Raw genomic sequence first — 15,880 nt, 5'->3', positions numbered from 1 at the left:
CCTTTATCTTTTAGAAGTTCATATGGTTGCCTTTGGTTGGCAGAACCACTAATTTGAACTTGTTTCTTCTACTCCGCTGCTCCCCACACACTCCCTGCCTGTGGGAAATCATTCTCTCCAGGACTTCTAATCTCTGCCAGGAGGAACCTGATCAAAGCATTAAAATAATTACTGGAGAGAAGGGATGCACAGATAGTGCCACTGCACACGACTCATTTCCTGCTGTAACAAAACACCCTCAACATCTCATTCCTTCTCCTCTTTCTTCCTCCTGGCTTGCCCTCAGCTCCACCGAGGGATTTCTCACCTTTGATTTACACCCCGGGGCAACACTACCCTGTGCAAACCCGGCATCGCGCGCAAGGTAACTTTTTGTTCTCAAAGAGAAGGAAACCACCAGGGTTACGCCTCCGTGGCCTCCCTTTCCCTGGTTATCACAACCTGCTCTAAAACAGATCGCGCCGAACGCAGTCGAAGGGCAGCCTCACCCTCCGCACTGACTGACACGAGGCTTTAATGCCCTCCTGAGCCCGGTTTTGGACGACACATCCCATTCCGGGATTTCTGGGCAGTAACCTACAGACAGGCCACTAGGTGCTGCTCTAAGGCAAGCAAAGGGCCTGATGGGCGAGCACGGGAGGTGGGCTGAGCGGGCAAGCAAGGAGTGCTCCTCATCCAGCTGCAGCCTTTCTGCCAACAAACCTGCCATGAGGACCAGGCTTTGCCCAGGCACAGCGACAGTAGCTGGAGCAGACCCGACCGGCGTTTCTGCTTGGGTGCTCAACAAAATACGTTCACACAGACGCCACAGTCTTATGTAATGCATGAAAGGACCCAAAAGCCTGGTGGAAACTCAGTGCTTGTCCAAGTCCTTCGTTTACTGCTGGTAAAGTCTGTGGCTTCTCTTCTGCTTAGTAACTCCAGCCCCTACCTGGAAAACAATCAGGTACCAATACCAAATCCTTTTATCAAAATTCTCTGTTGAAGGAATAACAAAAATAGGAACCTAACTGATGACATGGAGATGGCAACTGAAGCCTCAAGGCAATTTTGTAAATATTGCTGCTATGCTTCTTTTCTGTCCTCCCGCTGCCACCTGTTCACTGTTACCTGACATCTGGGCTTCTGACATCTTGAAGGTTAAACACCTGATGTAGAAAGTCCCTATACATCCATTTAACATGTGCTTGACAGAAAAACAGCAGGCTTCGCTTACGTTTATGTGGGATTAGCAGATCTGGTAAGTATAATTTCCCTCACCTTCTCCCAGGTTCTGAGTAAATTATGCCAGAGCAGCCCTCCTTTCTACTAACAAATTTTAAGGTGAAAAGAGTATTTAATACCCGTGCTTACAAGGCCACCCAAGTCTGCATAAACATATATATGCACAAGAAGTCAAACTGCGAGTTGACAGGTAATCTTATCTCTGGCAGTCCTCCACTTCAAGAACCTTATATATGCATGTGTTTTACATGTATACACACATGCTTTAATGATAATGAAGGCTATGTCATACCACTCAGAACACTATTTTAAATGCAACACTGCATGTGTTATTTAAGTAGAAATGCCAAGATTTTCGATATACAACATGCATCTATATACTTACATGCGTATTAAAAAAATACCTGTGTTTTCCATAGTTAAGCAACTTCTCAACCTCTTCGCTGTCAATACCTCAGCAGTCACCTTAGTACACCAAATTCTCACCTATGTCAAAATGAACTCTAACACAACACAACCCTCCTTCACTGAAGAGGAAAGCAGCTTATCACCTCTACAATAAATTCTTGGCCTGACTGAGCATATCATTATTACCTCCTAACATGTTCGGCTAACCTGCCAAAGGCTGGTTTGAGTGTGAAAGTTTTCAAGCACAAGCATGGAAATTCAACCATAGGTTGTCCCACAGGCATGTAAAGATGAACATCTTATGACTCCTCTGTCCACACACCCAAGGATGGGAAGCCAGAAGTGCTGCTCAATTATCCAAGCCTAAAGAGGTTTAGGATCTTCACTGCATTAGGGGAAAACATAAGCCTAAGAAATATTTACTCCATATCTAATCACCAATGAAACATCAAATCAAAAGGAAGCAAAGGAAAGATGCACCAGGGCTGCGATGCAAAGAAACTGAGGAAGTTTCCCAGAGCACAGAAAGACAGTTGGAGACTTGATTCCTGCTGCTACACAGTTAGAAGGACTGAAATTCCTCCATTTGGGTCTCCTTGAGAATACCCAGCACCCAGGTTGCTCTGGAGGATGTATTTTACACAGGGGATCCTCCAAAAGAACTGGACATGAACAGTATTGTTCCCTGGGAAAGTTCTCTGATACTTACTGCTTCTCACATAGTGCAGAACAATTAAAATACAGTAAGGCATTAGTAAGTACAGGCTAGTTTCTGGCCCACTCTGATTCCAACAGCTAACAAATCCCTCAACTAGCTTTGTTCAGGCTGTATTTCTGACAATTACTTTCCTCTAAATTTAGGCGGAATGCCAATTACACAGCTTACATCTTTGAGGCAGAGGGCCAGGTTTCAAAAGAAGACTTCAGGCTCAAAAGAGCATAGCACACTATAGCTTGTACATAAAGTAAATATTGCATCACAAGGCATGTTGCATGTTTCTATGAGAAAAAACAGGGTTTTTGTAGGCACATGGGAAATGTGCCTTTTGCTCAAAAAAATTAAGCTCTGATTAAGAAAGTTCATATATTATAACAATCACACAGCATCTTTTTCAATTTGTCTCTACATCCGCATGTAGATTTTAATCCTTCACTGCCATCTGAAATCATACTACTTGAGGCACCCTTCATGTAAAATCAAGAAAGCTCAACTCACAAGGTCACAGCAAAGACTCTTCCTAATGGAACTGAGTACCTTTAACTACAACACACCTTCCCTCTCATTTAAACATAACAGCATAGTGAAAAGTTTTTTAACTCCAAGCCGAAAAATTCAAAGTTTGAAAACTACAGGATGTTCTAATTTTAGTACAAAATATTTTCTTTTCACTTCTCTGCCAACCTTGTCCTAGTGCGTCCTATTCTTCATGCTGCAACACAGAAAGCCAGCATCCACACTTGCACAAAGACTTCCACTGCTCAAACTGATGCACAAAGCATTGAGGAGTCTTGGCGCAGCTTTGGCAGTAAAGGAGCAATCCATCTCAAATGAACTACACATTTTGCATTTGGGGGCATCACATGTAGATAGTTAATTATTGCTCTTCCTCCCAATAACAACAAAATAAATAAAAAATAAACTCTCTTCATTTCCACTGCTCTTCTTTCCAGGCTAGGGATTTATGGCAGTGACTACCTCTTTTACTCAACATACAAGCTATCTTTTGAACAGCTTTCAGAGCTAGCCCAAAAAATAGATGATAAACATTAACCAGTGTAAAGAAAGATCAGAAGTTTCTGCCCTACTGGAGATACGCAGGAGCACTTTTACTTATTAGACATCTTCATAAAACCAAGGTATTTCTGATGTCAACTGAACTATAAACACCTTTTTAGACATAAAGACTTAATGAACAGAAGTAGACTCAAATACTTAAATTACCTGTCAGCACTTGCACAGTTTCAGAATGCATATACAATGACACTGACTGCATGGAAATTATTAGGTATTTATTTTGCTATTAGTACCAAGGCCACAGCTGTGTGAAGCATTTCACAAGCATATGAAATCTTTGCCCAGAAGGGCTTCCAAACCACCTGTTCTTTAACACAATGTTTCAACCCTTCTATCTGTGACAACATTCTCTCATGGGGCAGACTTGCCTGGTCTGATCAAATATTCAGACAGCAGAGTTAAGAATGAACTGATACAAAAACTGGGCCCACACTCATGCTTGGGATACAAGACTCATACTACAGGGTTCACACTTCAGTCCCACCTGAGTTTACCCAAGGTTTATCTTAAATTTCATTTTCCACTGGTCAAATATTCCTCTTCCAAGCTCTCTTTAAACTGAGAGCTTGTGATAAGGGAGAGAAAAAGAGTTCCTTACCTCCTGTGCAGTCAGGGCATGTTCCCCTGCTAGAAGCAGCATACTCAGGCCTCCCATTTGTGTAGGATCTGTTAAAAAAGTAAACCCAAGTCTTAAGTTTATTCATTTGCTTGTTTAAAGAACCTACCACTTGCAGTGCTAAACCCCCGGAAGACTACTTGTCACAGACACTCTAAGCAAGCTACCATAAAAGGCAGTTCAAGAGAATCACAAATAACCATTTCTGTACCCTCTGGGAGACGCTTTCAAAGCTGTTTGAAGGATTTAATTGGATTTGTGTGCTTAACACCCCATCGTGTGGATTTACAATTTTACTGCCAAAGGTTTTATGTACTACAGAGATGAATATCTCTAAAACAGCAACTGTAATGATCTCATACATAAATATACACAAAGATGCTGTAATATTGCATGTTTGTAACTTAATGGATGCTCCTACTGAGGGAGTGGTTCCCTTCCTTAGCCACTGAACAAGTAATAGGATGAAACAAAAGGACACGATCAAGCTCTGAAGCAAAATTTCTCTTTTCATTTAGCTTTAATTTAGAGCTGCATGTAGTGGTGAAAAGTGCCAGCCTGACAGTCCTGAAGCATGAAGCACTTGATCCTCTGTGCCAGAACAGCGCAGGCACTGGCCAGGCAAGCTGCCTGCCTTCTTGTTGCCCTGCCAATATAGTACATAACTGAGGAAAGTAAAATGGAGATACAAATGTTCTTTCTCCAAGTACTTGATGCTGACAGCTTCTCGCCTCCAGCCTTCCCGCACCCCAGGAGCTCGGAAAACAACAAGAAGTGAAAGCAATGAACACTGGCACTGCATGACTCATGGAGTGGCTTTTCCTCTCAGAACAGCGCTTGCTCTTCAACAGTATGAAGAGTAATTGTCTGATTTGGGGGAAGTGCCTCGGGAGCAATGCAGGGGCCCAATTTAACAGAGTGTCATGTAAAGAGTGGGAGACAGTTTGTGGCCCAGAGGTCCCACACAACAGCCAAAATGTGACAGAAAGGTACGCACTACTCTTGCTGTACTGCTGAGACACCAACTTCAGTAATGGTGCTTCACTAAGCGTGCACTCACATTTTTTCCCTTCACTCAACTATACACAACTTCTCTCTGCAACAATATGATACACGCGTCCAGAGCCATTCCCTGGAATGGAGGCCAACTGGTACAATTACCTTTGTCCATTTGGTTGCATTTTGTTATGCAAAATTTGGATGCAGAATAGCTGCATTCAAAATATCCATTGGCAAATCCCCTGGCCCATTCCCACTCATGAGTGGTGCCAAGGAATTTGTTGAGCTTTTCAGCTGACATGGGCCAAACCTGTACAGGTAAATCTCCAAACAATTTAGTGCTAGACACTATCAAGGTCCAGTTCACAGGAATACTCACTGGTGCTATTTAATTCAAAAGCATAGATGCTGCCGAAAGTTCTCCCTCAGACAGCATCTTGCACTGATACTCACAGGCTGTTTTGTCAATTTCAAATAAGAAAACACACCGTTTAACATAAAAACTAAGAGGAAGGAAAAGAATGACAGCTAAGTGGAAAGTGAAAGTTTACTTTAGTGCTTAAACAACTTGAATACTGTAGCAGCTGTAGCAGAGGGCTACACTTGAGAGGGCTGATGCTGCAATGATCACATTCACCTGTCAACAGCAGCTGCCTTTTCCCTACACCCTACACCAGATCACAGGTGAGCCATGTCATGAGAAGAACATGCTCAAATACAACTTCCAGGCTAGATGAGCAAGAACATCACTAGTGGGGTCTGCAGGTCAGAAGCCTAATGCTGGTGTCACACCTCAGGTTCTTGATGCAATGATAGGTCAACAGGAGAGAACTAGAAGTGGGGTAGTTACCGTTGGAATACCAAAAATAAAGGAGAGATATAGCCTCTGTGGGACTTAAAAAAGAAAAGCAGATGTTACTCTTTATGTATTATATTTTTCAAAATGAAATGTAATTTGTAAAAAGCAGTCGAGACAGGATTAATGATTATCAAAAAGTAAAGCAGATTTCTTGGAATGATTCTGGAATCTGCCATGAAGATTTCAAAGGTAAAAGTTTTTCTGAGGTAGCTCAGATACATTTTAGTTCATCAGCTACTATACAGCCTGTATTTTAAGAGAGTTTGTGTGGGATATAAGAGTCAGAGTTGAATTGAACTATCACATGAAGTCAAGGAGAAGAGAACACAACAAAATTTATTTAGCATGAAGTGGTATACAGTTGACAAAACAGTACTCCATCTGGCATGGCAGACTTGCCATCATTTGAATGCTAACATCGCTGTCAGAAGCTGTCATTATCTTATGAGCTACTGTTACACTCAAGAAACAGCCAGCCTTCTCTGGCACGAGGACTGGAGTGAGACTCCTATGAATTACTACGTTCATTCACTTGGTATGCAGTAAAAAAAAAAGTAACAAAAATTAAATCACATGTAGTGCAGAAGAGGGCCTTCTTCAGAAATTAATGGCTCCATAGATAAAACAATGGATAAGATTAGTTTCAAATTAATTCTCTGCTCTGACAAGTATTGAGTCAAGATCTCTCTGTACTCCAAAACTCTACATTTGGATATTCCAGCAGGAGCATTGGGGGATGGCAGATGGACCAAGACTTATTACTTATTCTTTGCGTTAAGTCAATAAACCTTTAAGGAGCATAGAAGTTACTCCTCTGATAGCAAAAGCAGAACTGTATGAAGGGGCTTGAAATTTTAAAACTGGTCTCCCATACATCATAACTATGTAGGACAAAAACCTTTATTTTGATCACATTTCACAGTTTGTCCATAGCCAAAAGTAATTTCATTATGGGAATTTCCATACCACTTTACTGGTAAAAAGGTATACATGCCTTTTTATCCTTTTACACTTGTTCCACAAAATCATTTTCCACTCTCCAAGCTCATGATTTCTCTAAGCAGTGTCTATCTGCCAGGTAGATAGACATCTCCATCTCCAACTAGGTTGGAGATGACGAAGTTTCAAATAATTCAGTATTAATATAATTATAAACTTTTAATAAAAAAGAAGAAGAAAAAAAAAGGAGTGGTGGTGGAAAAACTGTATTCTAACTTGACTGTTAGGTCTTAAGCTTCCAGCATTTAACATTTATGTTTCTGTATCTCAAGGTCATGATTGCAATTTGCTATTTGTGGTTATCAGTGACAGATTATGTGCCTTTCACTGGCTCAGGAGCTCCACCTACACTTATTCATGGATCATTTTTTTAATGTTTAATAGGTTAGAATCTGCCCTTCTGAGGTATAATGCACAGAAGAGCATATTTTAAGTGAAATTAAATTACATTTCTCTTGATTTAAATGTCAGTTAGCTCCACCAGTACATTCATCCACAAGAACGTTAACACCTCCAACTTCATAGACACCCAGAAATTATTTTTGTAAATAGCAAATTACTAAACAAAGTACAATGCTCTATGAAAACCAATACACAGTATCAGCATTTTCCTTTTTGACTAGAAAATGGAAAATCTCTAACAGTAGATACATAGGAATTAAAAATCAATCAAATCTGGACCTCAAATGAGGTACGGGTCATGATGTCACATATCTGGACTTGACTCTCACGAGCAATCACGCCATATGGGAATTTTTGGAAAGCTGTTATGCTGACATTTAACTAGAGTTTTGGCAACTTAATTAGGGACTTGAAAGGTATTTGGTATTTGCTCTACAGTACCACGTGCAGTAAATAAAACTGGTGCCACAGTTCAATTCCAACACTGCAACCTCTAACAAAATGAGGATGCTACATCTGAGTAACATGGATGAAAATCTCACCTGCCATCCCGAAGTTAAGCTGTGGCATTTCTTCACTTTGTGTCACTTTCCTCGGGCTTGGTAAATCTTTTGCAGAGTCGGATGGAAAGGCCCATATCTTTTTCCTGTTGGTAATAGTGGATGACTGGGTTTTCACAGGTTTGTTTGTTGTGGGGCACCACTTGTACCCTGGATTTGCTTTCATAAATGCATCCTTGTACTAGAAAAGAAAAGGAAAAATTTCCAGTCATGACATTATACTATCCACAGGGCAACAGAGTGCACTGCATGTAAGAGGATTTAATACAGTAAATAATCCTTAAATATCTTGATTATTAATAGTTTAATCACATGCTTAGAATCTGACCGCCAACACAATCTAATAAGAAGAACTATTAAGATAAACAGAGCTGTATTTAAAGAAGTGAAGTTTCTCTTTGTTCTCCTGTGGGTTTATCACCCAGAGCAGGCTGAAGTTCTGATACTGCAGACTCCTCCCCAGTGCTTGTATGCTCACTCCCTGGGAAACAAAGACAGCTATTTGAATTCTTTTGCAGGTACAATCTTTCTTTATTTTCTAGTTTGGATGAAATGAAAACAAACATTTAGCAATCAATGCAGCATGACACTCCTTACCTGGCACATATTTTTTGCTAATAGTTTTGTATTTTAGAATATGTGAGTATATGCTTTCCTAAACCAGGCACCAAAAATAAACCACTATCAGTATTGCCTCATTTTGAGTAACTTCTGATACTTCATCCCCATTGTTCCTTCCAAAATCTTATCACACTGTGTGGCTGCATAAAATAAACTGGGACCATATAAAACTTTGATTGGCCTTGAGCACACAGCACACATCTCAGTTGTTTGCTATATTTGTGGTACGAGGCAGTAAACTAAGCCAGACTACACATGATGGGTGGGGGAAAAGGTCTGGAAGCTACACAGGTAGCAGAGGTAGAAGGAAGGATGAGGGCCAATTTTACTCACCAAATGCAACAGTGATGTTTTCTACATATTTGCTGCCCAGAGCAAACAAGATTTTTGAATGTTAAGAGCAATAAAAGGAGCACATTTCAGTATTTTTTAACATTGTTGTGCAAGGTGGAGAACACGAATCAGAGGAACATGCCACGCATTCCAGCTGCCAATGTTTGCCTAAGAGCAGATAGCAGCATACAGTACTGGCTGCTGTGAGTCTACCCTGTAAGTACCAGTGCTCACTGTGGGTAGAAGGAACCCACCCAGTACCTCCTCATGCACTTGGTATCTCTCGATGGCAGCAAACGACCAAAAGAGGGAACTGATCCTCAATTACATGGCAGGGCAGCTGCAGGAAGGTTTTTCTGTGATTATACGTTCCCACCCACCCAACTGTCATCAGTCTTGGTTCTGGCACAAAGAATCACCTATGTTTCACGCATATGCCAGCACAGAAACACATGCAGAGAGGAAAAAACCAAAAAAGCCCTTGGTTATCAAATACAGAATCAGCACCAAAAACTTCCTCTTCTGATGGAGTCACTGCAGTGTTTTCCCAGATCAATAAGCAGCACACCTTGCAGCGGGATCACCATCACATGTGTACTGCTTACTTTCACTTCCACCATAACTTATCAGCTGACTCCTGCTACCTCCAGACTGTAGCAAGAATAAAAATGTTTCAGTTTACAAAAGCACAGCACTGCATGAAGTGCTGTATTTATAGAAATGGCTATAAATAATAAAAATCTGCACGGATGGCTGACCCACATACATGCAGTATTTTCTGAATAGGGTGTATGTATTAATGTAAGGACTGCAACACCTCGCACCTCACTCCTTTTTCCCTTTCCCTCAGTTTAGTTTGGGAGCTCAGTATACCAAAAAAATAGCTTGGTAGAGGGAAAGGAAAAGGAGGGGGTAAGGGAAGAGGCAAAAATACACAGAGAGGCAGCTTTGCTTTCCATTGTTAAAGTCACAGCCCACTCACAAATCATGTTTCTGCCTGCAGAGTGAAATGCACAAAATTGCTAGAAGTTAGGTATGTAAGCTCTTCATATCAGTGTTACTGCTTTGAGTAATTGAATTATTCTAAGGAATAATTTGACAAGCCAACAAGCTGCCCATCAAATGAGAGCCAGAATGCATGCCATTTGCAAGACGAGGCAGCAATAAGCTTTTAATCAGTTTCCAACAAGAGCAATTCAAGTGAGGTCATGTATTAATGGATTTTTTTCCTCTGCAAAGCCAAGAAGTGAGCATTAACTTCACTCTCCATTGTGGAGGGAGCAAACCAAGGGCGGACAACTCATTGGCCTCTTTCAGAGTTTCAACACTCAAGATAAATGAGAAAGAAAATATAAAACTTACACAGTGGCCAAGAAGCAGTTTTATAAAATACACAGAGACCTGATCCAAATCTCAGAAAGACTTTCAATATTGATTTTCATGACTATTAGACCAAGGTCTAAAATGAAGTGATGGATTCTGCTTGCCAGAAGATAACTTAATGAGCTACCCAGTAATTAAAAAATGCCAAAGGCAATAGCAAGCTTACTGTTTTCCTCCATTTGACCAACTGTGCAGTAAACCAACGTAGCACAGGCAGCCTAAGAAAGTCTCTAAAGTTGCTTTTAAAAAACCCAAAGTCCTTAACTTGGAATTCAAAGATTCCATCCCTTGAGCAGCAGGAACAGACCAGCAGGGTCACGTCCTGATGTCCCAGGACATGGTTGTAGGATTGGTCTGATGTACGATTTATTTTTTGTGATAGTCTGGGGAAGATGTATTATGTGGTAGGACTGGTACCACTTAAGAGCTGAGGCTAAAAAAGGTGCTACACTTCAACATAACTCCCTGAGTTGCTTTCATCACCAAATAAAAAAGATTTGCTTTCTCTAGTGTGGTGAGAACAGGAGCTCACAAGTGGACTCCAGCTATACCTCACGGCAGCAGTTAGCACGTGCTTAACTTTAAATGCATGCTTAAATCCCACCAACTGGCTATTAAACATCACATGAATCCCAGAGATCCAACATTTTAAAAAAGTAATACAGTTAAATAATTTAAAAAATCCCCAGAAAATACTAAATTCCTTTTTTCACTCCTGAAGGATGCAGGGTTCACATTACATGCTATGGTCCATACGTCACCAAGTGAACTTGCTGGACTCTGGCCAACAAGCCAGAGCATCTGTCCCCTCCTCTCCTGAGGGGCTGCCAAAGCAGTGGCCCAGCAATGACAGCCAGCTTCCAGTCTAGCTGACTGTATCTGCCAAACCACTGGCTGAGCAGTTGCCCTGAGAAGCGTTCAGCTCTGCCACTGAATGGCAGCAGCCTGGATTCATCAGGCTGCTCCCTACAGGAAACAACTCTGACTGCCTGGATCTTGCCGATGCAAGGCTGTCTTTTAAAATGAAGTGTTTTCTAGCAAGGGAAACAAGGCTTGAACAATAATAATCTTGCTGGCTGTTTTCCAAGGCAGCTGATTGTTCCCAGTCCCTGAACAGGGCAGTTGCAGCGAAAGCCCTGTAAGAGTTAACAGAAAAACACACTACCAAAGTAACTAAAACTGCTGGAGCATATTAATGTATAGTGATAATTCTTTTTTCCCTCAGTTAAGGGAAATACTAACAATTGGCAGAACATTTGTGGTTCCACTTGGAGTATTTATCACCTACTGGGCTTATACCCTAGACAATGAAACTTCCAAAGTTAAGCTGATCTAGAAGTCTGCAGGATAAAATAGAAAGCCTGCTCCTAAAGAGAACACCAGCAGAAGGTGATACTGAGCTCTGCAGGTGTACCATGAGATCTCCAGTGTAGGTGTTGCTACAAGTGACCATAAACCATAAGACTGAAAACAGAGGAAGCAGGGGCCAAGGTGCAGACACGTACATAATGGGATTTTCCAAAAACGCCTAAATGAAATATAGACCTCATTATCCTCTCAGTGGGAAGCAGGGAAAGCGGTCCAGCCCACTAGGAAACTTCTCCTAATTTTACTTGCCAAGAAGTTTGCGTGCCTCACTATGTTCCAAAATATATCTTGCATATAGCTAGACATATAATAAGTAAATATATAAATGCCTAGATTTGCATACTGCTGAAACAGTTACACTGCTGGTACTAAGCAGGTAAGAAATGGAAAGCTGCTTCCTTCATGCTTGATCTAAGCTGACTTAGTAAACTCTGTCTTCAAGTAGTAAAAATATTTTCAAGACTGTAAAACAACAAGGGTTGTAGCCACTGCAGTAGTGACCACTTCTGTCAGGCCCATTCCCATCTCAAGAATAATGATTCAGAAGCTCAGAGAAAACAAGACATGTTGTGAGGGGAGTGGATATGACGTATGGTCCTTTGGAAGATGTCTGTCCTGCCAGGGCAGTGGCTAGAGGCTATGGAGTGAAAACTGGAAGTCAAAGGGCACTGAAAAGCTACATTTAAATAACACTAAGTTCATCAACTGTATTTTAAACTTAATGAGCTTATACATATAAGTACTCAAACAGAAGATTATTGGTACAATGGTAATTTTATGTCCTCCCAAAGGCATTCACATTCTTGACTTTTAAATGAGTCCTCCTTAGGAAAATGGAAAAGACCAATAAATGTTTTACACTAGAGTTGACATTAACATCTTTTCAACAGTCTCAGCAGTAAGCCTAACTACAAAAGACAGTGTTAAAACAAAACTGATTCACACACACAGAACAGGCTTGTGATGGTGAAGAAGGCACATGACAGCTGCTAATTACTGTTATAACATACAACTGTTTAAAGAATAAAAATTATACACTATCTGTCTTCTACACACTCTTGGAACTAGTTGTAATGATGAAAACTACTTAGATTTATTGTTTTGCTTTGACACTGAATATGCAATTTGCTCTTCATGCCGAGAAGAATAAATAAATCACTACAGAAACAATGATTTCTACAACAATATGATTAATAGTTTCAGATCTGTCACTTCATACAGAAGTTCTGCTATTATTTTCCTTCTTAATGAATGAGTTCACTTCACAGCAAGACAAAAGGCTACAAAAGAGCAGTCCCCTGAGGTTTGTTTCTTCCAAAAATTATTTTTTCATTTTCATCTTTCTTTTCCCTATATCTGTACTAGATCCCCCAATTGCCCTTTTCCCACACATTTCAAGAAGCATTGCTAATTTGTAAATGGAAATGTAGAACAAATCAGGAATAGCTGGAGAAAGCTGAGACTCCAGTATTTCAGCACTGTGTCACAGACAGAGAACTATGGAGGAGGTACTACAGGCCCTGGCATCAGAAAGGACCTGCTGTGCAGAAAACTTTGTTTTTCCTGTGGACCTTTCCATGTTTGCACAAACTACTGAAGAGCCAGACCTTATATAGATGTGTTAACAGTATTGGACAGCCTTGGGCAGCAGGGCAGATACAGGTACAGGGCAGACGCAGGTAGCATTTTCCCCAATAATTTCCCAGCTATCTGTATTTCCCATAGTGCGTGAGCATTGCTCGACAAACAAGAGAGACGTTCTTCCTTCTCACTGGCCCTCCGTTATTTTTTCTAAGACTGAATTAAATGGTTACCTGCAATCTACACCACACACGTAATTACAAGGATCTGTTTTGGGGTGATATTATAGGGCTAAGTAACTAGCTACATGCCTCTCACTCTACTATGGATACTCGCAGCCTTTTTGGGGCCAACTTACCAAGCAAGCTGTTTCTTAAAAAGCCTCATTTAAATTTTAAGTTCATGTAAAAATACTTTGCATAATATGGGGATAAATCTCTTTTACTTTCTCCCAGTTAAAGGACTCTGCCTGTGTACTGCTCTCGGATTCAGGTATTGGGCTCTGCCCCACCAAAGGCTGCTCTATCAGAAAATCATTAACAATCCATAGGAAGAGTACTTCATGAAGCATCAAAGGTAAAGAGGGACTACATTTGTTGACTATGCTTTCGGTTTGGTCCACCTGTATTATAATAGTGACATGTATCATCGATAGCAAATGCACAACTTGAGGTATGCATCACTACAGTCAGTTGACACTGAACTGTGTAGTTTATTGTTTTCAACCACCACACACTATCTGCAAAAATTATCAGGTGGTATCTATGACAAAGTGCATATATGCGTACCACTGATTACTAGAACCAGGTTAGTTTGTGTACACAGACCAGTTTCTTTTCATTCTACTCCAAATGACTAAGTGAAACAAAGCAAGAACAGCAGCAGCTCCGGGCACCATAATCCCACTGGCAAAGCTGAGGAACCCAGGGAAGAGAAAGACCCCACAGAAAACATTTAATACAGAGAAACGGAAAACGGACAAATGTGTAATGAACTCCCTTTACACCCACCATTCAGAGAGAACATACCTCCTTGGCCATGTCAGTGTATTTCTGCTTTTCTTTTGGATCTAGAACAGCCCACCAATCCGCCAAGATCTTGGTCGCGCCACGGTTATCCAGGCGAGGGTGTTCTTTACGCACGAGAGAGCGGTGGCGCTTGCAGAACAAGAGAAACGCGTTCATTGGTCGGCGAGCTCGCTGCTCCGAGGACTCGTCGTCTTCAGTTTCATCAGCATCTTGCTCTAAACCATCAGCGCCAAGGAGCGTCACCTGACGGAACCGAAAGGGAAGGGGTGTAAACTCAGTTATCCGTGCTTCCCACAGAGACTGGGAGTCTGTGTATGCTGGATGTGTGAACGAGGAAGATGCATATGGATACACACAGCTATCTCCAAAGGCCATCTGTTCTGTCCAGAAGGTCTGGAGTTCTACATCAAACCTCCTTAACTGATGGTTCAAGGTTCATTCATGCCCTCTGCAAGACTTACAGTCAGACTTGCAACTGAAGCAATTTCTAAGCTGCACACCATTCTCTAGTAACAGTCCTAAGGGGGCTGGAAGGAGGAGAGCCTTCCTACCCTATTCCTACAATCTAGAAACTATCCCAATGGGATGAGGTGAGCAGAACTACCTTTGACCTCAATTATGTGTGTTTGCAACTATAGATCGCATAGGAAGGAAAGTGCACAGCTAAGAGTTGTCTCCCCATCTCCTGCCACTTATTACTCATCCTGTGAGTGGTACTGCAGTGCAGCCACTGACACAGCTGCCCAGCCACAGCCAGGGGACAAATCTCAACAGCACACACTGCCAACACGTGCTCTCTCCACTTACAGGCCTGTACATTCCTACAAAGGACACACCACAGAAGAGTAGATCTGACTGAATGAAAAGACTTGCTGTATGAGAAAGAAAACCATCTCCTACTTAACTGCAACACTACTATTTTATACCGCATTGTTGAAGCAAGCTGGTAAGGTTAACCGAAAGTACTGTCAGAGTATCAGTCTCCTTGCTGCTCCTTATCCTCATCAAGGTCGCTCTTATCAGTACGTGGCTCAAGACAGTCTCCTCAGCACTGACCTCTCCCTTCCTGGCTTAAGAAGGAGTAAAGGGGATGCAGATATGAACATTGTCCACATGACGGAAACATCACATCTCCATAACCCATTCCTACTTCTTCTTACTGAGGATGAGTCTAACTGTACATTTGTGAGATGCCACATTTTGAGGTTCTTACGAAAAAAATGGTAATGCCAGCTTCATTGAGTAGTACTGAAATACTAAGTGTCAAACCAGAGACAGATTATTTCACCCATGCTCTCAATATTCTGGAGGGTAAGTGGAATTTCATGTGCAAAGATAACAAAAATTGTTGTCTTCCTTTTCCCTTTTAATCTTTGTATTTTTTAAATCTTCAAAAAGAGAAAGAGAACTATTAGCTTTGCATGTTCTCAGAGCCACGAGAAGCACACATCAAGCACAGGCTAATTCATGTCTAAAATAAATGTTTTTAAAAAACATGTCAAAAACCCATCTTGAGCAATCAAGGCCAAGATGTGGAACACGTTATTAAATAATCCAGCTAAAACTCTTGAAGTCTAACTATAAAAAAAGGTTTTGTCGAAGATTTTAAAAGCATGATTGACAATTGACTTTTTCGTGTTACTTGCTACTTATCCTTACTGCCTTATGTACACACCATAACTGCTTTTAATTGGCTGCATTTGT

General features: G+C 41.2%; 1 protein-coding gene across 12 annotated transcripts in view; it reads right to left on the bottom strand.

Moving 5' to 3' along the window:
• BBX (BBX high mobility group box domain containing) overlaps positions 1-15,880 on the bottom strand; it is a 145,217-nt gene that overhangs the window by 45,052 nt on the left and 84,285 nt on the right. For all 12 annotated transcript variants that reach the window (XM_051623973.1, XM_051624031.1, XM_051623952.1 and 9 more), the window contains 3 exons: positions 14,177-14,419; positions 7,845-8,043; positions 4,026-4,093 (listed from right to left, as the gene is read on the bottom strand). In XM_051623973.1, coding sequence (XP_051479933.1) covers positions 4,026-4,093; positions 7,845-8,043; positions 14,177-14,419 — 510 coding nt within the window. The remainder of the gene's footprint in view (positions 1-4,025; positions 4,094-7,844; positions 8,044-14,176; positions 14,420-15,880) is intronic.

The sequence above is a fragment of the Apus apus genome, chromosome 1 (assembly GCF_020740795.1).
Source record: "Apus apus isolate bApuApu2 chromosome 1, bApuApu2.pri.cur, whole genome shotgun sequence".
In the NCBI taxonomy this organism is placed as follows: Eukaryota; Metazoa; Chordata; class Aves; order Apodiformes; family Apodidae; genus Apus; species Apus apus.
Note: the sequence above shows the minus strand (reverse complement) of the source record. Positions and strands in the feature narration are given on the sequence as shown.